We start from the raw sequence: 24,382 nt of genomic DNA, 5'->3' as shown, positions 1-24,382 counted from the left end.
GACATCTATATAATGTAGGGAAAATATTGTGACCTCCCACATGCACACACATCATCTCCTTCGCTAGATGCAATTGTCATAATGCATCCCTCCCCTCTTCTCTTCCTTACCTTTCGCAAGTAAATTCGCTCGCGAGTAAATTAAAGCTCAACGTGCAATACCTGCGCGTTCATTCATATAAAATCGCCTGACGCAGGTAGTGTTGTGCGCACTAGAAATGCAAAGTTTTTAAGATTTATTTTTATATCGAGAGAGATATTTTAATGCTGATGGCGTAAATAATACTTATAATTTAAATAGTATTTATAATTAATATAATTATAATTTACTTACAATAATAATATAAATTTTACAAATTTCACAGGTACATGCATAGATTTTTATTTTTATTTATTTAATTAATTATTTATTTATTTAATATATATATTTTGGCTCTATTTTGAACATATTTTATACCATATATTATTAAATTAAATTAATTTTAATTATTTTAATATTCTTCTACTAATAAAATTTATATTTATTATTAAAAATTTTACTTATTTTATCGATTTATTCTTTTTTTCAATTTTTTTCTATTAATTCTTTTAATTTAGTAATCATTTTTAAGCTTTCAGCAAAAGTTGTTTAAATAAATGAGTAGGAAATGAAATTTTTTTTCACGAACTTATTGTCGTACATGGTGCCAGAATATCCGAACCTCCAGAATAGTTGGGGAAGATCTCGATCACAGCAGGTAATCTTTATCTCATCCCTACTGTATTTACTCGAGACGTAGGAAAATCTAACTGGTCAAAGCACAATACAGACAAAAATACAATAATCTTTCTCCCTCTCCACATAAACACATGCAGAGATATAAAGTAGTGCTGTGCGCCTTGCATATTCATATACAACACATAAATGTGGTAGTGTAAGTGCAATAGTATTCTTGGTTGAGTTATTTAACAAAAGATCGCGCTCACGAATAACACTCGAGAACAGTTAGCAGCGTGCACAGCACATTTTTAACAGAATTTTCTTGAAGCATGCAGGTATTCGTGAATTCTAATACAGAAAATGTACCAATTCTCTCTGTGATCGTTCCTGATGGTTTGTATAATAATTTAATGCTATAAGCAAATCAATACATAAACAAATAGCAACAATAATATAACATTAATGCACAGATTTCTCTACATTATACTAGCCTAGCGATGTTACACGTGGAGTTATGGCAGCCATTTATGGTGCCCCCTCCCCCATTATAATGAGGACTTATTATATATTTAACGGTATATTATAGCGATATTACCGATCTATATAGAAGTCTGTGCATTAATGTTATAATTTTGATTGTGCAATGTAATTGGAATATAATATGCAATAATTACATATTGTTGAATAAGAAATTATAACATTAACGTTATATTATTGTATTGCTTTGTGTTTAATGGGTTGTCCATGTTCATTCTTATCACTGTTGCGTATATAAGAGAGAGATAATTTATAAAATATATATCTTTACAAATAACTTAGTTCATTTAAAAAATAACAAGAATTATAAGAACCCTAAAAAAAACCTTATAAAGGTAAAAAAATACGCCAAGTAATAAAAAAATAAAAAAATCTAAAACAGTAATAAAAATAAAATATTTAAAAACCGATATGAGATCAATACTGTAAGCCACAATAAATTATGTGATATTAATTCGTAATCGATACTAAATGAGTTAAAACTACTTTAATTCCTAATACATTTTTTATTTGATGTATATAATTTAAAAAAGCTTTACACAAATTCGAAATCGCCTTCAAATCAATCATCAAATCATCAAATCAAATCATCAAATCAATCAATCATAAATAACCTTCAAGTCGAAGTAAGATATGAAAACTTGGCGTGCCCCGTATTTAAATCATATAGTTTAAAATAGAGAAAGGCTAGATTTTTGATGGGTCCAATGTAGAATTTGAAATTACACTACGGACCGCGCACACGCGTAGCTAAATTTCGAACTTATATATCTTGTCTCCTTTGTATTACCTGGAAATCACCACACAGAGATTAGGCAAAATGAAATCTCTTTTTTTATAAGTTTTTTTATTTTCTCTGCAAGTAAAGTTTGATTGTTGTAAGTCGGATTAAAAAGCTTCGCAGGTTGTTTCTGGCTCATAGATTGCCTGTTGCATATTCGTATTCTAAAGCTTATTTTATAAAAATGTAAATTGTACTTACTAAATAAAAGGATCAACAAATATATATTGTATATATGTATATTGTATAATCAATTTTTTATTTTATTCAAAATATGTAAACGATAGGGCTGGGGGAAGCACGCCAAGTTTTCATATCTTACTTCGACTTGAAGATCATTCATGCGATTTAGAATTCGTGTAAAGCTTTTTTAAATTATATACATCATATAAAAAATGCTTTAGGAATTAATGTAATTTTAACTCATTTAGTATCGATTACTAATTAATATCACATAATTTATTGTGGCTCATAGTATTGATCTCATATCGGTTTTTAAATATTTTATTTTTATCACTCTTTTAGATTTATTGAATTTTTATGTACTTGGCGTATTTTTTTACATTTATAAGGTTTTTTTAGGTATATATATATGTATATATATATATATATATATATATAATATGTTTGAATAAAATGATAGAAAAAAAGAGTAATCGAGAAAATAAAAAAAAGACAACTACAGTGATTTGAATATTTTAAACCTGAATGATTTGAATATCTGTACGTGAGAATAAATGTCCATAGAAAGTATTCCATTGGACTCCATAGGAAGGAATAAGCAAATGATGGTAATTCTTATGATTTTAACACAAAGGAATACAATAAACCATAATAATTCAAAAACTTCAAAGAAGAGAATATATTGGATAAATGCATAGTTATTGGAAATAATTAGAAACTAAAAGACAGTATGCATACAATCTATTTATCAATAATAATACTATTTTGTAATTATATTAAATTTTACAATTTAGTACCTTGTATTATATAAAATATTGAGCATAAAAATATTATGCTGGTATGAAATTATAATAAAAATATATAAATAATATTGATATATAAATAATATTGACTATATTAGAATGGAACATATGAATTCTTTATATTTTATATAAAGAAAGATACATTTAAAATATTTTGCAACATCTATATTTTTCGAATCTTAATTATAAAAGCTTCAGAAGAATCAGTGATTAATTTAACAAATTTTATATACATGTATTAATAATTAAATTTTTAAATGATTAAAGAAATGATTAATAAATATCAAAGATCAGTTTACTGCTAATTAAGAAGATTTATAGAAATATGGTTAAAAAATGTTTTTATCCCACAGCAAGTATTTTGTGTTTTGCAAATAAAAAGATATAAATATGATAATGAATATATAGAAAAATATTTCATCTAAACATTAACATTACATTGGAAGATTACAGTATCTTTCGCGATTCAATCATTTATTTACTACTAATTTAAATATATATTTATAAAATATTTATAATATTTATAAATATATATTTAAGTATCTTGTTATATAGCACTAGTGCTACCAGCATTTCGTATACAGGAACAAAACCAGAAATTGTACACATTATATGTTACCCTCTGAGAACATTAACTTTGGCTTTGTAGTTCATGTTCACAGAGGGAGTATCGCTTTCAGGGATCACCTAAAAGCGGGCCATGGCATCTCTCAGTCTTCTCTCTGGTGCAAGGACCTTAACAATATTGCCTCATGCCGTATAGTGGCGCTTCTACATCCGGTTAGAACTGTAACTACATTTATTTGAATTATGGATCAGGAGAATACGGGGATTTATGCAATATTAGCTTCAAAAAAGCTAACATTGTCTATATATTATTCTCAAATATCATACTTTAATTACTTTCAAACTTTTTTGATAATCAAGGAAATTAATCCATAACTGATTATTTTCAATAATATGCAAATATTAAAAATATAATTTTATCTTTTCCTATTAATAATATGCAAATATTAAAAATATAATTTTATCTTTTCCTATGAATCTTTTCCTACGAATATTATTAATAACACATAATAATTTATTATAATATATATGTATGTATATATTGTGTATTTTATAATTTATTACAACTTTTGATATAAAAATGAAAAGAGATATATTATCATGTAAATATTAAAATGCAAAATTGTTATAAATATTAATATTATATTATATTAAATGAAAAACAAAATGTGTGTATGAGTGCATAGCAATATTGCATGTGTAAAATTATATACTGATTCAAATATGATTAATATTTCAAATATGATTAGATCAAAAATAGCCTTATAAGCACATAATATTTCTAGAATTATCCTAGAATATAAATACTATTGTATAAATATTACTAACTGTTAATAATATTTATACAATATATTTATAATATTTGTATATAATATTTATACAATAATTACAATATATATAATATTTATATAATATTTACATTTTATTTACAATATTTTCAATATTTTTTACATGAATTTACAAGCATATATTTTTTGAAGTTTCGAAGTTTCAAAGTTAACTTCGAAATTCAAAACTTCGTAGCTTAAAAGACACTTCAAAACTTCGAAGCTTTGAAATATTTCTTGTCAAAAGTAACAATTCTATTTTGTAATCGTATGCATAAATAAGTGCAATGTTGGTGAATGTTTATTCCAATATATTTATAAATAAGTTTTGTAAAAATGTCTTCGTATCTTTATTTTCTAATTTTATTAAAACGAATAAGCGATTTTCTAGACAATTTATCTTATCGTAATAAATGATTCACTGTTACTATTGATGGCCGCAATGAGATAAATCGCTCGAATATTTCTTATCAGTTTCTATCAGGATACGGATACGACAAGATGTATCATAATATCTCATTTTCGGAAAAAATAACCTAAAAACATCGCAAATAATATTCAAACTATCAAATTTCATGTAATTCAATGCGATTCTTTACTATAAATAGTATATTATTAATGTGAAAAATACAAATTCGAAGTGAATATAATGTGTGTGAAGTAATTATTTTTATAATTTAAAAAGAATTTTAATTTGTAAAATTATACTTTTTATTATTCAAAATTATGTAATATCTGTAAAAATTTGTACCATGAAATTTTGAAAGTGAAAAAATATATAAAATTGTTAAACCATTATGATATATATTCGACTAATCGATAAAATTAATCAATAATGAGTAATCTTTTGTGAGATTAAATCACATAAATGCATATATGTAAAACTGAAAATTTTTAAATGAACAATCTGCTTAACTATTCGTCAAATTTTAAATCAAACTACTTGCATACGCATTAATTCCAAAGTGAGAGCAAGAAATAAAGGGGATTTTATATATATGTGTGTGTGTTTATATAATATTTCAAAAAAATAATAACTTGTACACAATTGAAATATGGCATGAAGATATATATCTTGAACATATAAATGAAAGAAAAAGTGTCAATGCTTATTATATATATAAGAATATAAGTTTTCTTAATTATGACATAATTTTAAAGTATCATACAAGAAAATGGTTAACCGACAATTGCCACATCCGTTAAATTCGAGTCTAGAAAATGTTATTGCGTCGAATTCGAGAATGGAAATGCAACCGAGGTTCTCGCGATCCGCTTCTCTGGGCAGAAAACCAACAGGATCTAAGAATTTTTCATCGAAGAAACAAAATACTCGTCATCGCAGGTATGGTCGTCAAATATTTTATTTTATTAAGAAACGTTGTGTGTATGTGTATGTGTTGTGCGTAATTGATGATATGATCGGGAAGATTACACGGAAGATTGATCGGGAAGATTGAAAAAATAACAACATGGAATAAAATTTAAAATTTATATTTTATTTAAAATATGAAAACGATTTAAAATAATTGAGATTATGCAACACATATACATGCACATATATATATATATATATAATTGATATTCTCAATAAATATATTAATAAATATATTAAAATTATATTTATTTCTCAATAAATATATTAATATATTAATCAAATTTTCATAAATTATATTATATATGTATTTAATTGGCCCTTGACAATACAAATATGCTATTCTAATTATTGCTCTTTTCTCGTGCAACAAGTGCACAGCCTTAGATTATAATTATTGTTTATATTTTCTGTTGGAATAATTTTATTAATTTCACAATTATTAATTATAATAATTATATTCATTAATTTTTATTTCATAATAGGACGGCTTCGCTCGGAGCTATTGACGTATCGCAATGCGTTGTATGCAAGAACAAAGTACAATCACTCAAAACGATGAAATGTCGTCACACCTTTTGCATGCAATGTTTCAAAAATCGATTTATGATATCATATAAAAAAGGTAAATTAAAAATACCATTTTTACGTAAATAATATCATGTTTTCTGTCTTAAAGTCAAATCTTACAATTAGAGTCAAATCGATTGACAAAAACTTGTAAAAAGAACATTTAAACACGTAAATCTTTATCTTTCGTAATATTTAGTTTAGTTTCTTAAAATAATGTATTTATAGAATTTGCAATACTTATAATATTATACGCTTCCTCTATTGTAAATAGATATTTGACTTATTGTTAATTGAAGACTTGAATATTTTTTGATAATAATTTTATTACCAAAAAATTAATTAACATGTAATGATAACGATCGCAAAACACTTATTAATTACCATAAATTTAAAGATATAATTAAAGAATAAAAAAAAGATATAATTAAAGAATAAAAAATAATTTTATATTAATATAAAATAAATTATTAATATAAATTAAAAATAAAATAAATATAAAATAAATTATTAATATAAATTAAAAATAATTTTATAATAATATAAAATCATTAACGTTAATTAATTATTAAAACGTTAATTAATTATTAAAAAAATTATTCATAAAATCAAACAACATTCCGATTATGCTTTAAATTTTTGAGCGAATTAAAATTTTTGCCATATATATAATACCGTGTTTATTTTAGATGGCGGTACAATTTGCCCAGTTTGCAATGTAGTAATAATCAATGCAATAGATAAGAAAGAGTTAAAAAGTGCGGTAAGTTTCGCGCCCTTACCGCCAAAGATCCGAGACAAGAAATGTCGTACCTGCGGCGAATTTTGTGAGGATAAGTGTAAACACTGTAAACGCGTAAGTAATTCGAATATTTTAAAGTTAATTGATAATTTTCCATTTTGCAATTTTCTTTCTATCAATCTCTTCACGAATTTTTTATATTAATAAAATAACATTTTGCAATAAATCTATTACCACTAAATTCTGATTGTAATTATTAGAACATTAATACTTGGAAGTAAAGAGAATAATGAAGAGCTAATAAACATTTGAAAAAAATATATCTATTAAATAAATTTTTTCAGTATTTTAATTTTAATATAATATTTTCACAGAGATTTTGCGATGTTTGCTTGATAAGTCATATCAATGATTTAAAAGAAGAATTAGGTAATATAAATGAAGATCTTAATACATCAGCCGTGAGATTTGAAGATAAAATCAGCAATTTCCAGGTAATTGTTATTTATTAGTCAGAATAAAAAAAGTATTTATTAAAAAACATCCACATATATGTTATTTTAAAGAATCAAACGTCATTTAAATGTGATGAAATAGAAGATGTATTTTGCTTAAAGCTTGAACAAATGATGTTCTGTTGTTAAATCACTCGGTGAAGATGATTAATTTCTTTGTTGTAGAGCAAAGCAAACGAGATACGAGAGTTTATCAATAGAGATATAGAAGGCAAAGTAATAGAACTTCATAAGAAAAGAGAAAATCAGATTAAGAAGATCGATCACATAGTTGCTGCGGGTGAAACATCGGTGGGGGATATTAGAGAAAAACTGAACAAGGCCCAGATGGAAATAAGAGAACAGAAGGAAGTTTCATATGATGCGTTGCCCGATAATGAGAACAAGGTAAGATAACATTTTAAATTTTTATTTTATCTCTCATCTGACATTTTGTATTTATTTAATTTATGCTCATTATTCACGTTTGTGAGTAAAATTGCTCTGAAGATGAACGAAAATAATCTTCAAAATTTTATTTCTTTTAAAATTCTTTAAATTCAGATAAAAATATATTTATTTGTGCTCCATTTTTATTGCGCCAGCTAATATTTGTTCCTTAATTTAATTATTTAAAAATAATTATTTTATAAATTATATTTTATAAAATAATTTTATTAAATTATTTATTTTATAAATTATATAAAATGCATAGTTTGAACACTGGTGGAAATATATTTGATCTTTTTTATATTTTACATATTTATTTACTTACACGCATCTATCTACATGAAACAATTTCTTATCAAATAGAACGAAGAATAATACGTTCATATAATATAAATGCAACAATTATATGTTTAACAAAATTATATAAAAGATTTTAAATTGTGAAATTGAAAACACATTTTAACACAAATTTTTTAGTATTACATTATTAATATTTATAATTTTATTATAAATTTAATAAAAATTTTAAAATATTTAACATTACACATTTAATTAATTTGCGACTTATATTGCATAATATTTTATTGAAAATAATAAAGAGCAGAATTTAAAAAAAATGGATGAGATAGCGATTTATTATCATACATTGTGTATTGATTTTACCTTGATATCAAATATTTTATTGAACTGTCAAATATATAATCCTCATACACATATTCTAAATTAATTCTTTTTTGTAATAATATAAACTGAGTTTTTTTGCCTTTCTGAGAGACCGAGAGAGAGAAACAGATACTATGTCCGGTCTCTCCTCTGGTTCTGAAATCTGGACCAACGCCGTACCTGTCTTGTGCAGGATGCCTCATAGTATTGATTACTTGAGAGGAGGAAGGTATGGAGGAGGAGGGGGAGAATGGTTGGCGAATATATGGGGCTTTCGAGGCGAAAGAACGGGTGGTTTGGTCGGAATTTTCATCGTTTCCTGCAAAACCAATAAGATAGACGGAAAGCGAATTCGAGACGAAAAAATACTGATAATAACGAAAACAATGACCATAAAAAATGTAAAATTTATTTCCGAAGAAATATGGCAAAGTACGACGTAAAAAATATGATAATTAATATTCCGTTAAAAATGTAATAAAAATAAAATACGATAAGCAAGGGGTTGAGATCGAGCTGATTGTCGACGAAATAAGCAGTAAAACATAGTACATCGCATACGAAAAAGTTAAATCGCATGTATACAGAATTATTATAATTATTTGCAAAGGATATCTACTGCAGAGATTCAATAAAATCTAATAAATAAAGAGAGTTCATATAATTTTCCATGTGCACGTAAAGAAATATTTTTTTTATCATTTATGTCGTATTTTATATCACGAAAAATGGCTTCCGTAACAATTTTAACAACGTTAAATTGAATTTTAATTGGAATTTAATTTAATATCTATTTTTTTTTCTCATTTTAATTCTGAAAGCAAAAAAGAATTAGTAAAATTACAGCAGTTAATATAAATTTTATAAATTTATATAAATTTTATGTTTTACATTAAGTAAAAAAAATCATAGATATTCTATAGATTGTTAATAAAACTTTATACATTTCGGAATAACTAAATTTTATTTTCAATAAAATTTAATTAAAAGTTTAATTGTCAAAATGTACAATCAAACTTTGCGTCCACTTTGAAACATATTATTTCTTTCTTAAAGTTTTGGAAAAATTTATTTACAATTTGTCTTTTAATTAAAAAATCACATTAATATATAATATACAGGGTGTCCCAGATCACCCGTACACCTCTTTTAAAATGAAAATAAATGGCTTTTATCAAAAATCGCGAACAATTTTTAAGTAAATCGGGTGCGCTCTATCAAATGGTGATATTTTCAACTTTTGATTCCGATTGAAAATACGCCATCCGGATCGGAATTTTTTTAGGAGAACATGTTACTTTTTATCATAAATTCGAATTGTACGCGAAAAAATAAGAAACTTTTGTATCAAACGTTTTTTCTAAAAGTACCTCTGTCAATCTTAAAATTGATCTTGAAAGTAACTGTGATGAAATAATGAACTTTCAATTTTAAGATAACAGAGGCACTTTCAGAAAAAACATTTGATACAAAAGTTTCTTATTTTTTCACGTACAATTTGAATCTGTAATAAAAAGTACATGTTTCCCTAAAAAAATTCAACTTCCGATCCGGATGGTGTATTTCCGGTCAGAATCAAAAGTTGAAAATATCACCATTTGATAGAGCGCGCCCGATTTACTTAAAAATTGTTCACGATTTTTTATAAAAGCCATTTATATTCATTTTAAAAGAGCTATACGGATGGTTTAGGCCACCCTGTATAATTATTATCCTGCGTGTTACATATGTGTATGTATTGAGAAAGGGAAATATTTTATTATAAATAATCATGGGAAATAAATAACGCTGCGGTCCAAAACAGACTTGAACAAAAGACTCGATAAAATGGGAGAATTAGATGAATATTATAGAGAGCTCTGGAGTGATTTAAAATGTTGAAAAGTCGCGTTTGTATCCGAAGGAGCCGACATTAAATCGAGAAAAAAGCCGACGAGAAACGTGCCGTGTAGCCGGGAAAGAGATAGAGGGATGAGATGAGAGCGGGTTCGCGAACCGATAGAACCTAACCCGGGATAGCTGGAGAATAATGGTGTTGGTGTATAAGGCACGAGCAACGAACGTCTGCTACTGACAGCCCATTACCACTGTACAAACGCAGACACGGCGGTCTGGTACGATGGCGAAGGCTTTTCCGAATCCTGTCTCTTTCTCCGCAACGTGGCTTTCCTCCACCTCCTTCTTTTCCACCTTCATCCATTCCTCTCTCTCTCTCTCTCACATCGTTTCTTCTCTCCTCTTGCCTATCCCTCACTTCCCCACCGCCCCCCCCTCCGTCATCCCCGAGATATCAAAGATCTCCATCCTACCGAGAAGTAAACCAAATAATGAGATACACTTGCGACTTCGCCATTGTATTCTGTTACGGAAATATGGAATTCTAAAAATTTTCGCAAAATACTTTGCCAAAAATATTCTCATATATATTTTCTTTTATCATAAATCGATTCTTAAAAAAAAAAACTTGTAATTGATCCGAGTCGACAGTTTCCTATTACTTTCGATCAAATTTTTCAATTCACAAATTTTGTTTTCATCAAAATATCTTTAAATTGATCTCTTAAATCTATGGAACTTACAGTTTTGTTTAAATTTTTATTAAATCTCTAACAAGGAAACTGTTTGTTTATTATATTGAGATACAAAGTAGGAGCTTAATTTGTATGTAAAGTAAGCGAAAATCGAAATCTACGACTCCATAAATGTGAGAAAATTGAAAATAGAAGGAAAACTTGACGATTATTTGATTTTTGATATTAATTTTTTCTATCCTAATAATTAAGTCAGATATTAAATTTTTCAAGTGTAAATTTTGATAATGGAAAGGCAGTTATCATCCATTTATTTTCTAATTTCTCATTAAAATTTTTACATTACTGTCGTCAAATATTTCTAATAATTTTTAACGATAATCTAATTAAAAATATATAAAAAATATAATAAATATATAATAAAAATATATCTGAAATTTATTAAAAATATATAAAAATATAATAAAAATATATCTGATATCTTTTACAATACATTTAGATGATATCTTTTGAAATACATTTATTTATTCTACTATTTTTATTATATTTGTTCAAGCATATCTACGGTACTTGTTGTTTGAAAAAAAAAATGAATACGACTTTTTAACATCTTAAATCATTTTAAAGCTCTCTCTAATATTTATCTAATTCTCTAATTTTATTGACTTTTTTGCTCAAGTCTATTTTAAGTCACAGCGTCATTTATTTCTGATGATTATAATAAAATATTTTCCTTCCCGCATACATATATGTAATGCACAATATAACAATCACATATTTTACAATATTAAGATGATTATAAAATGATTTTTTAATTAAAAGTTAGCCGATAAATTGAAAATAAGCTTTTCCTAAAATCTTGTAAGAAATCATATGACGCAAAAAGTTTGATTGTATATTTTGATAATTAAACTTTTAATTAAATTTTATTGAAAATAAAATTTAGTTATTCCGAAATGTATAAAGTTTGATTAAAAATCTAGAGAATATGTATAAGATAATATATATAAGATTTTTTTCTTTAATTGTCAAACATGAAATTTATATTAATTGTCAATTTTATCAATTCCTTTTCCTTTCAGAATTAAAATGAGAAGAAAACAGATGTATTAAATTAAATTATAATTAAAATTAATCAAATTAAAATTAAAATTGATATAGAAATCTTCATTGTATAAAGTTCTACAGAAATGATTAAAAAAAATTTTTTACGTGCATAGAAAATCATATAAACTCTTTATTTACTTACTAAATCTTATTATCTATAAATCTCTGCATAATAGATTTTTCGCAGATAATTATAATAATTACACATAATGAAATTTAACTTCTTCATATGCAATATATCTTATTCTATTAGTAATCACTTTAATCTACCGCTTATCATATTTTTATTATATTTAACGATATATTAATTGCAATATTTCTTTACGTCATACTTTGCATAGTATTTCTTTAGTAATAACTTTCATGCAATTTTTTCTGCGCATCGCAATGTTTTCGTTATCGTCAGCATTTTTTCGCCTCAACTTCGCCTTCTATTTACCTTTTTTAGACGCCTCTAAAAATTTATATATTTTAACATATCTAAATCTTGAAGAACCTCTACAGAAAGAAAATGTTGTTCAGTTGCTAGAAAAGAATTTTGCAAATTATACACTCACGTGGACAAAATGGGGGATCCATCCTGAATCAATTCAGTGTATATTTGCTCAGTCTTCTCTCTCTTTCTCTCTCCATCTATCTATCTTTCCTCCCTATCTCCTCTCTCTCTCTCTCTTTCTCTTTCTCTCTAGAATGGCTTTTTCGGGGTTGGTTCATAGCCACGCCCGACACCCTCGTCAAGCCACGCCCGTGCTCACATACACAGAGAGAGGTACAACACACATGCGCATACACGTGCATACACATAGCCCGAAGGCTCTGCAGGACCCAAGGGCTAATAATTCACGTCATAAACACACCCTACCATAAAGAGTCAGCTACAGGCATCGGGCGTATATTCCATAGCGGCGGCATAAACGCTATCCAGTTGCAGTTACTGTTAATTACCGATCATCTTTTATAATTTATTGCCGCGCCCGTTAGCACGAAATTTGCCGTGCCTGGAAAATTCGCCCGATGACTGACTAGCCTGACAATTATGTAACGCGCCGCCGAATCATTCGCCGGAGTCATTCACTCGCCGGCGATGACGAGTCATCGTCCGATAACTCGATAAACAACAGCAGCGATGCGGTGATTTTCGATTTACTCCGTTTATTGAATGTATTTATACGAAAAAAGAAAAACAAAATTTCGAAAATAAATCTCACAACGTAGTTGTTTCAAAAGAACATAAAAAATTAAATTTTTTTAATAGTGCTAGACTGAAGGTAATTGTTTACTGATGCATTTAATGACTAATTCCATTACGCGTATCAGAAACTACTTTTCTATATCTGTAGAATTAAAAAACTCAAAATTTGTTGGCAATTTTTATTCCGCATAATTTAATGTTTAACAAGAATTATTTTATTGTTTGCGCAAAATAAAAGTTAATTTGCAAAAATTATTTTTGAAAATATCTTATTGTTTTGAAATGTGAGATAAATTGACATAAAAGTAATATTTATTTTTTTAATCGGGAACAATGACTTTACATAAAAAAATCGTGTAATCCATCTATTCCAAAGTTGTAAAATTAAATTATTTAATATATTTATCTAATATTTTATCCCTTTGGATTCTCTATATTAATATAATGAGCCCAAAATATATGTTTGTGTAATTAAGTAAATTAAAAACAATTGATATTGACTATAAAATAATTGAATTTATAATAACCAATAATTAATATTGTCAGTTTATTTCTATTCCTTAAAGTTTTTACAGACATTAAAGAATTTGAGATTCTTACATTTATGAACTTAAATATACTAAATTGAATTAATAAATTAAATTAAATATATAAATAATATATATTAAATAAATATATATTAAATTAAATAATAAACATAAATTATAAACATAAATAATAAACATAAATTATAAACATATAAATTATAAACATAAAAATATAGATACAAATATTTATAACCGGATATGCATGATGAAGCCAATCATATGTGTCAGAAAACAATTTTATTATATTTTTAACTTTAGACTTCTCACTCTAAAATATTATTCTTATCATTTTTCTAACAATATGACATATTTGACAATTTAATTTAAAATTTCTCTTTTTATGTAATATAAAAAATCAACAATTTAAAAAATAATTTCTTTTTCTCTCTTTTTCTCTCTTTTTGATTCTTTCATGATACATTTTGATTATAACTGATAAAAGAAAATAGCATGACATCAATGTTTTCCATGTTGATAACGTTCCTAATGTAATGAAAAATCAGATCACTCTTAGTTCGTTGCAGAGTTTGTTACGATTTGTCCCTTTCGGAGATCAGAACGTCCCGAATTGCTGGTGGCCGGTAGTTGGCCCCTAAAATTAGCCACAGTGACATATTGAAGAGCGCGTGTCGAACCCCCTAAGACACGGTCCTCTTCTCTGCACTTTCCCCCCTTCCCCTCCTGCCTTTCCACCCTTAAAACGCACAAAGCCGGCGTCCTGGGAAAATCAACTGACGCGTAACTAAACGGTGTATCATTAATTCCAACGTGTATGTTTATATCATGCTGGTTAAAAAGCGCGTGGGGCTCCTGCGACTGCAGAGGAGGGAGGGCCCCAGATTTTCAAATTGGCTGATTTTTATCGAGAACCGCTAAAAAAGCAGTGTCGCTGCAAATTACCCGTCATACAATCAGAAATTATAAGTATGATATCGAAAGTAAGAAAAAAAGAATTGCAGCAATGTAATTGTAAAATTACAGCAGTTAATATAAATAATTTTATAAATTTATATATTTTATAATTTTATAAATTTATATAAATTTTATATATTTTATAATTTTATAAATTTATATAAATTTTATGTTTGACATTAAGTAAAAAAAATCTTAGATATTCTATAGATTGTTAATAAAACTTTATACATTTCGGAATAACTAAATTTTATTTTCAATAAAATTTAATTAAAAGTTTAGTTGTCAAAATGTACAATCAAACTTTGCGTCCACTTTGAAACATATTATTTCTTTCTTAAAGTTTTGGGAGAAATATATTTATTTACAATTTGTCTTTTAATTAAAAAATCACATTAATATATAATATACAGGGTGTCCCAGACCACTCGTACACCCCTTTTAAAATGAAAATAAATGGCTTTCATAAAAAATCTCGAACAATTTTTAAGTAAATCGGGTATGCTCTATCAAAAAGTGAAATTTTCAACTTTTGATTCCGACCGGAAATACGCCATCCGGATCGGAAGTTGAATTTTTTTAGGGGAACATGGTACTTTTTATTACAGATTCGAATTGTACATGAAAAAATAAGAAACTTTTGTATCAAATGTTTGTTCTGAAAGTGCCTCTGTCAATTTTAAAATTGACCTTGAAAGTGAACTGCGATGAAATAATAAGGTCAATTTTTGATAAAAACCATTTATTTTCATTTTAAAAGAGGTGTACGGGTAGTCTGGAACACCCTGTATATGTGCAGTTTAATAATAACATGCAAGTTTTTGACATATTTTCTTCTGTAAAAATCTTTATTTACGTAATAATTAAATGAATTATTATTGATATAAATGAAGGATGACAATTTATTTAGTTATCAACATCTATATGCGAGTTTAAACATAAAACTTATTAATTTTATCCTAATTTAGTTACATTATTATTTACTTTTGTAGATTTAACAAATTCTAACAGAAGCCTTATCTTTTAAAAAATTATAAACTTGTTAATCATAAAGAACTAAGATCAAAGTAATATGTTAATCATAAAGAACTAAGATCAAAGATGTTAATCATAAAGAACTAAGATCAAAGTAATATTACATCTATAAAATAATACTGACAAGGAAACCTTGCGTATCCGAAAATTCTGATTTTGATGAAACTTTACACACATATAAGAGAGGGTAAATAAGTAAATTTAGAAATTTTTTAATTGATGCTAATTAATTTTGGAAAAATAACTTTTTCACGGATTTTTCAAAAATTATTATTTAAAAAAAATTTTTAATGTGTTTAAATAGAAGTGCTTTAACCATTTTTGTATAAAACATTTTTCAATGTCTCGAATAATTCTCCATATATCGAGAAAAATAAAAAGTCTATCTACGAGGTATGATTTCATTTTTTAGGGTCGGTTTTAGATAACTGGAAATTTTTTAATTCATCTATTTACTTTTATACGCATACAAAGTTTCATCAAAACCAGAATTTTCACAGATTCGCGAGATTCCCTCGTGAGAACATTTGGTAAACATTGTTAAAAGTTTCCTAATCATGTCGTAAAACCGTTTCATTAATAAATCTATCGTAATCATAAATATATATTTATATATATTTGCATATCAATAAATAAATATATATATTAATATATATTATTAATATATATTAATATATTAATAATATATATTATTAATAAATAAATATATATATATATATATATTTATATATATATATATATATATATATATTTGTGTGTAATTATATACACATATTATAAAAAAAATTACTAGCGCATTTTATATTGATTTATTCAATTGTCAACATTTACATTGAAAATCACTTTTTTCAAGAATGGTCAATACGTCATCAATACGTGCCATTATTTTCAAACGTGACTCATCAAAGATCTCTTAATCGCATCGTTTTTCATCATTGTCTTTCTTATCTATCTTTCTTATCTCACTAGAGATAGTTCGTTGTGTTCAATTTCAATTCGATTTTGTTGCTTACTCCTGTTGAGGAGATACCGCATCGTTGGACAGAGATGTCGATTCTTGGGTAACCATTTTATCGGCATGCGTATCCCTGTCTACCTGATTGGCGTGAATATATTGGCGCACCTGAGTGTCACGAAAAAACGATAACAAAGGCGTTTTGCATTGCACTTTGAAGTTACCGTACAAGTACTTTAAACGATTTTCCTCAACAAGAATGCATGTAGCACGAAAATAAACGCTACAAATCCGTATTATTCTTAACAGAAGATTGAACAGACATTTTGTTTTAGCAAATAAAATTCTTTTCTATATATTTTTAAACATTTTCTATTATAAAAGATACATAAAATTATAACTACATCTGAAGCGATATTATTTTATGTGATATTCTAATCTATCCCTCGATTTTTTATTTAATCAATATGCGTTCAATTATTTTTATCTTATATTGTGTTCAGTTTTATATTTATCCAGTTTATATTTATCCAGTTTTATATTTTTTAAAAAACTGAAAACAATTTTAAATTTAAAGATTAAAGACATTTTTAAATTACAAAAGATATATATATATATATATATATATATATATATATATATAAAATTTAAGTGATAGAAATATCACACGGATTTTAAAATCACCGCGACTTTTTCTAGAAATATAATTATTAAAATATTTTTATATAAGATATTAAGAAAGAGTAATAAATTGATTGTGAATAGAAAATAAATTAATCAAAAAATTAACACTGTCAGAGTATTAAAAACAATTTTTATTTATACAATTTTATTGTTTGTTTATTAATAATACAACGGACTTGCTTGCATTTGTTTATAACATGTGCTTTAATATGGAAATAAATAATTATTTTACTTTAGTTTAATATTTCCATGCTCTTTCCATTTGTACAAGCGTATTTGACATATTTTGTATCATATAATGGCAAATTCTTTCAAAAAATGTTAGTAATCGTCTTTTAAGTTTATTGATAAAATTTACATTATTTTAATTTATTCATCAATAAAAATATACCAAGTGTTTAAAACGTTTTCATAAAAAAATCCAGCAAATTTAAATCAATCAGGAGATTATATAACTGGACCACTCCATCAGTTTTTTCATTGAGAAGAGGTTCTATATAAATATTCTCTAACAATAATTATAAAATGTATCGAAGCTCTCATGCATGAATCAATTGTAATCTTTCAACAACTTTTCGATGAGAAATTAAAATGTTTATCAAAAAATTATGATAAGTAATGCTTGTAGAATAAAATAAATTTGATAAAATAATAGATCATAAAGAAAAATCTTTGTTTATATAACATATGTTATAAACACAAGTAAATAATTACATTACTACTTATATCATTAAAACCCAAAATTGCTTCTAATTTTGATATATATTTTTTAATTACTTATTAATGTATGATAAGAGATGTATTTCCTAACACTAATTATTGCTACAATAATTACATTTTAAATAAAATATTTTTAACTTAAAATAAATTATTTTTAACTTTAAATAAAATATTTAAAATAAATAAGTAGTATTATTATATATTTTCATTTTTTCTCTTTTTGTATTATGTACAATATATGCATACATATGTATATACAGGGTGTCCCAGACCACCCAAACATCCCTTCCAAAATGAAAATAAATAGCTTTTATCAAAAATCGCAAACAATTTTTACTTAAAAATTGTTCGCGATTTTTAAGTAAATTATTATTATTAAGTAAATTATTTATTCGGGTACGCTCTATCAAATGGTTTTGAAGAAGGATTGAAGAATTTTGAAGGATTACACGTCTTAAAATTAAATACTAACCAAAAGGAAAGCGTATCGAAATAAATTTAATTTGCTTGTGTATCTCCCAACTTTTATCAAGAGGGTAGTAAATCGGTTCGTAAAAATTCCTCGCATATTACGGCATTGGCGAATCATCGCAACGTCGGAGGTCCATCACCGACGCAAACAGGCTTTAGGCCACCAAGCCTATTTTGTACACGTGTCCTCGCACGTTGAATCGTGGCAATCCTCATGACGATCAAACGGCCTGGAGACGAGCGAGAGAGAGAAAGGGGGCCGGGATAAGTACAAAGGGCCCGCACGCTTCGCCACGTGACTGCCAGTGGTACGACTTTGGGGTACCATAAGTGCCAGAAAGCACAAAGCTTCACCTTTCTCTCGCTCTCTATCTTTTCTCTCTGCATCTCTCTTTCCCCTCCCACCCCCTTTTCTCCTTTCGTCCCTCTTTATGCCGGCGATTGGCCGCAATTTAGCGACGCGTCGTTGCACACTGTGCGGGATTTGCGGCGGAGAACGTCAACTGCATTGCTCTGCATATTTCATTTGTTCGTTCGCCAATTTATCAGCAAGGAAGTGCTCCCGCAGAAGAAATGTTCGTCAATTTTGTATATCCTTGAAATTTTTAACCCAGGTCATTTTGTATTCGCAGATAGAGAAATAATTATAGAACTATTGATAAATCAATTTTTTTTTATTTCAGGTAACAGTATTTCTAGATTTACAACAAAAAGCCGCGGAAGTAATGGCAGCAGTTGCCATTTGGGAAGCGGAATTAAATAAGATAGAAAAGGGATTTAAGAAAGTTAAGGGAAAGGAAAAACTGCCTGCCAAGAAAAAAATAGATTCTCCGAACAAGTAAAGAAATTTTTTTATTTATCGTTATTAAAATTAAGAAATAAAAGTTCTAAATTTTTTTTATCTGTATTTTCAATAGGTTAGTTAAATATTTGATTGTTTTAAGTATTTAATATTTAAAAGTTTTGAAATTTTTTTATTATCTGTATTTTTAATATTTAAATATATCTGTATTTTTAATTTTTAAATATTTATTATTTTTCAATCATAGATTTTTTTATCATAATACAATCTTAACTGCATACTTACAATGTGTAAAAATAAGGTATTAATAGAAGGCCTGTAATTGAAATCTTTTTCAATTTTTAGTATTACAAGAAAGCTTTTAATAAAAAAACGAATAAAAATGAATTCTATAGATCATACATTATATAATTAAAGTTAATCTATTAAAATACAAAAATATCGGAGGAAAAATGTTGAGGGATTCTCAATATATGTGCAATCGCTTTTGTAATAAATCTTGTTTTTGAAAGTTTTTAATATTTTGCAATTTATTAAGCAAATATTATTTTGTATCAAGTCTCGCGAAAAATTACGCGTAATTTATTTTATTAAATCACAATGATATATAAGTATAAGATTAATAAATAAAAATTAAAAATATAAAAATGTGCAATCGCTTTTGTAGTAAATCTTGTATTTGAAAGTTTTTAATTTTTTGCAATTTATTAAGCGAATATTATTTTATGTCAAATCTCGCGAAAAATTACGCGTAATTTATTTTATTAAATCACAATGATATATAAGTATAAGATTAATAAATAAAAATTAAAATGACACAGGCGGAAAATTAAAAAAACGCACTCAGCAAACAATTTCGCATTCAAAATTATCGCGAATCATGACATGGTGCAACGGCCGTCGGCGCTCGCCGTTGATTCCTGGAGGGATAACATTATCACGACCTGTCCAGGGTCAGGACAGGTTGTCATTTTGGACAGGAAGTCCAAAGTTGTGCGGAGGATTCGTCACCAAGAGATGATGGCGCCTCAAGGACTCGCTTTCCTGCAGGAAAATGACGAGATATATGTGACAGGTTTTGATATTTAACTCTTATAAAATAGAAGAGAGCACTTTTTGCCAGATTTTATTCTGATTTTATCGAATTTTCAGTCGCCTTATTTTATATTTTATAAAATATTTTACGAGAATTATAATTAAATCATACTGAGGTATTATTGAATCACATACTGAAATATCTAGCAATCTCTTTTCATTGTAATTTTTTATTAAAATTGTAATAAAAATTCAGAAAAGTTTATTAGAAACTATAATTTTTTATTCAGCAAATTGTAATAAAATTTTATGTATGTAATAAACTTCAGGAAAAGTTTCATGACAGATTATCTAACAGAATTCTCTCTCATCGTAGCTTATTATAATATTTACAAAGAAGTAGTAAAGTATTACTTTTGCAGTAAAAAAATGAACGTTTATAGATAAATATTATACATTCAATGAGCTCACATTTTAAAGACAACGCAAAGTATTTTCATGTTTAGTTTCAAGATACAACTCAGCAAACACCAAATTATAATAATATAACTGTTATATAACTGTTATAATTTTTCAGTTGCATAACATGTAACAGTTATATTGCTGAGTGGGAAATTACAACTAACAATTATATAAGTGTTATTTGGTGTTTGCTGGGAATGAACTTTATAGATAACACAGGCCTGCGAGGTTTTTTTTTTAAGATGCAATAGTGATTTCCGACGTAATTTTGTAAGCTGAATTCAAATTTGGCCGCCGAATTTGCGTAGCACGTCACGTTTTTGAGTAATTTGTAATTGAATGGCTTAAAAATCGTTATTTTGGCCATTTTCATGAATTTATTGTGGAGAAACCAAATTTTTTGAAATATTTCTGCCAATGGCATCGTATAATACTCACTTTCACCTTTCAAATCCACTTTCGATTATCACCGCACGATTTTTCTTCGCTGAGATATATAAGTATGACGTTGTAAGAAAATTTACGTTAAAGAAAATTTATATAGACATCAATATGGTAGATCCATGATGTTGAAAGTTGAAAAGACTGACATACGTCAGGTTCGGTTGTCCAAAGAAGTATTGTAAAGAAATATCTAATACAGTTGTTACACATTTTGATAAATTTTTCTAAATTTTATGCCTTTTTATTGTGATTCTATTCGCCATACTGGATGCGCCATTTTTAATTTCAAAAGATGACAGAAGATTTAAAAATGTATATTTTTATCCTAATTTTGATTCGTAGTGAAATAAAGAGGTGACACGGTTGATTTAGAATGGCTTAGATCCCTATGCATGACCAGTCTTATAACTTGTATATCTGAGCGAAAAAAAATCGTGCGGCGGGGGGAGTAATCGAAAGTGGATTCGAAAGATGAAAGTGAGTACTATACGATGCCATTGACAGAAATATTTCAAAAAATTTGGTTTACTCACAATAAATTCATGAAAATGTAAAATAGCGATTTTTGGGCTATTCAACTACAAATAACTCAAAAACCTGATGTGCTACGCAAATTCGGCGGCCAGATTCGGATTCAGCGCACAAAATTACGTCAAAAATCACTACTGCATCTTAAAAAGAAATTTTGACCCCCTTTTTCGCCTGTGTAATTAATTCTTCTGAATATCATTTATCAAAGCGTCGGTTTGCGCACGATTTAATATCTTTCGCAGATAAGTGGAAGCACTGCATATTCGTGTTCGACCACAAAGGCGAGCTCGTTCGTCGCATGTGCAATAAGGGCCATGGAGAGTCGGAGCTACGTTCGCCGGAGGGAATCGCGTTTCACCCGGAACGAAGCGTGCTCTACGTCGCCGATACCGGAAACAATCGTGTCCAGGTCCTTGAGAGGAACGGCGCGTATTTGGACAGTATCGGGCCCAAGAGCAAACAAGCGAAGGGCACTGTCAGATTCCGCAGAACCGACTCGGTCCCTAGTCAACTAAATCAACCGACAGACGTGGCTGTCACCACAACGCGCATCGTCGTCGCTGATTCCGGAAATCATAACGTGAAGGTAAAACGCGTTTACGATTATAATACATATAATTCGAGTGCATTTTTGGCTTCTTAAATAAATTATGTTCTTCTCTGAATCTTATGGATTTTAAAATTTTACCAAATTCTTTATGTTGTGTCTGTATGCGTGATATAGGAAATATCAAGTGAAACATATGATATGTTAAAAGAATTTAATATTGAAATTAAAATATATAATTGCATAAATAAAAGAAATATTTGTATTATGTTTGCAACAAACACCAAATAACAGTTATATAACTGTTAGTTATAATTTCCCACTCTATAAATAACTGTTATGTAACAATTATATAACATGTAACAATTATATTGTTAAGTGGGTAATTACAACTAAGAATTATATAAATGTTACTTGGTGTTTGCTGATTTATATCATGCTTTTTATAAACATAATTTTTAATAAAGATCGCATAATGCATCGTTGCACGATTTAAAAACAATTAAATGTTTTTAAAAAAATATGATGATTAATACTCTTGCAAAATATTATAAAATTATCGATTATTATGGTCACTATATTAAAAAATGTCCAGCAAACATCAAAGTTATATAACTGTTAGTTATATAATTTTCCTCAACAATATAACTAATTTATAAATATATATGTTTTACAGTAAATAAAATATATTTTTTTGTGCATCATATAGATATTTAACCATGATGGACAAATTCTTCAAACAATCGGCGATGTTGGTACAGCAAAGGGTTTCTTTAGGTTAATATGAAATTGCTATTATCACCAAGTTATTGTTACTAAGATCAAAGGTCTACTGAAAAAATAATAAATTATTCTTAATTCTCGATAGATCGCCCGAGGTACTGAGAATCGACAAAAAGGAAAATATCATCGTTGGCGATGCTGGAAATGGAAGAGTGCAGATTTTTTCTCCAAAAGGTGAATTTCTACGGATGTTAGGCGACAAAAAGACCCAAGGACATAAGTTTGGATGGGTATCTGGTATATTCGTGACAAATAATTACGATATTTTAGTCTCTGATAGCAGGAATAACTTTATATATTTATTTTAATACGTGTTATAGTTTCTCTTTCTTACTCTAAACTCTTTTCCCTTGAAACTTCGGGTTATTTTGTGCCTTATTTGATTTTAACCCGATTCCTTTTTTTTTAAATAAATATATCGAAATATTTTTTTAGAGCCTTTTCGTTAAATTAATAGAAAGGCTGAAAAGACTAAAAAGCAAAAATTTCTTTAAAATTAAAAGAAATAAAAGATAATAAAATATATTCTTCAATTAAATTTCAAGTAGAATTTATTTCTATAATTTTTATATGAGTCTTACAAAAATATATTACAATATAAATATAGAAATGTCTATTAAACGTCACAATTAATATGTATGCGAAACTTATTTTTTATTTAATTTGATAATTTGAAAATATGGTAAAGAAAAATAGCGTAACAATGACTTTTTAATCTTATTTTTTTTCTTAAATGCAATAACGCATCCAAAAAGTGCAATTTTTTAAATTAAAAATTCTACTATTTTCATATAAATTAATTTTTCAGAATGTTTTGTAAAAAGTTATGAGTAAGATGGCCGAGTAGAATGGTCAGAATTTGTGTGATTTATTTTGTACTAGGCAAAATATTT

At 27.0% G+C, this 24,382-nt stretch overlaps 1 protein-coding gene across 1 annotated transcript; it reads left to right on the top strand.

Annotated features, from left to right (window-relative positions):
- Positions 1–5,420: 5,420 nt before the first annotated feature.
- LOC105254349 (RING finger protein nhl-1) lies at positions 5,421–23,871 on the top strand. Its single transcript, XM_025410159.1, has 10 exons — positions 5,421–5,742; positions 6,258–6,397; positions 7,032–7,198; positions 7,459–7,578; positions 7,765–7,986; positions 19,569–19,723; positions 20,509–20,762; positions 22,402–22,745; positions 23,416–23,483; positions 23,575–23,871. The coding sequence occupies exons 1-10, from the start codon at positions 5,573–5,575 to the stop codon at positions 23,795–23,797; spliced, it is 1,863 nt and encodes a 620-aa protein (XP_025265944.1). The 5' UTR covers positions 5,421–5,572; the 3' UTR covers positions 23,798–23,871.
- The last annotated feature ends 511 nt before the right edge of the window (positions 23,872–24,382 follow it).

The sequence above is a fragment of the Camponotus floridanus genome, unplaced genomic scaffold (assembly GCF_003227725.1).
Source record: "Camponotus floridanus strain SB8 unplaced genomic scaffold, Cflo_v7.5 scaffold3, whole genome shotgun sequence".
Classification (NCBI taxonomy): Eukaryota; Metazoa; Arthropoda; class Insecta; order Hymenoptera; family Formicidae; genus Camponotus; species Camponotus floridanus.
Note: the sequence above shows the minus strand (reverse complement) of the source record. Positions and strands in the feature narration are given on the sequence as shown.

Bases quoted from the DNA above. Each gene is read 5' to 3' on its own strand.
- LOC105254349 (XM_025410159.1), top strand. From the start codon at position 5,573: ATGGTTAACCGACAATTGCCACATCCGTTAAATTCGAGTCTAGAAAAT. The intron at 7,579-7,764 runs GTAATTGTTATT...TCTTTGTTGTAG, and splicing joins ATAAAATCAGCAATTTCCAG to AGCAAAGCAAACGAGATACG. The intron at 23,484-23,574 runs GTTAATATGAAA...AATTCTCGATAG, and splicing joins ACAGCAAAGGGTTTCTTTAG to ATCGCCCGAGGTACTGAGAA.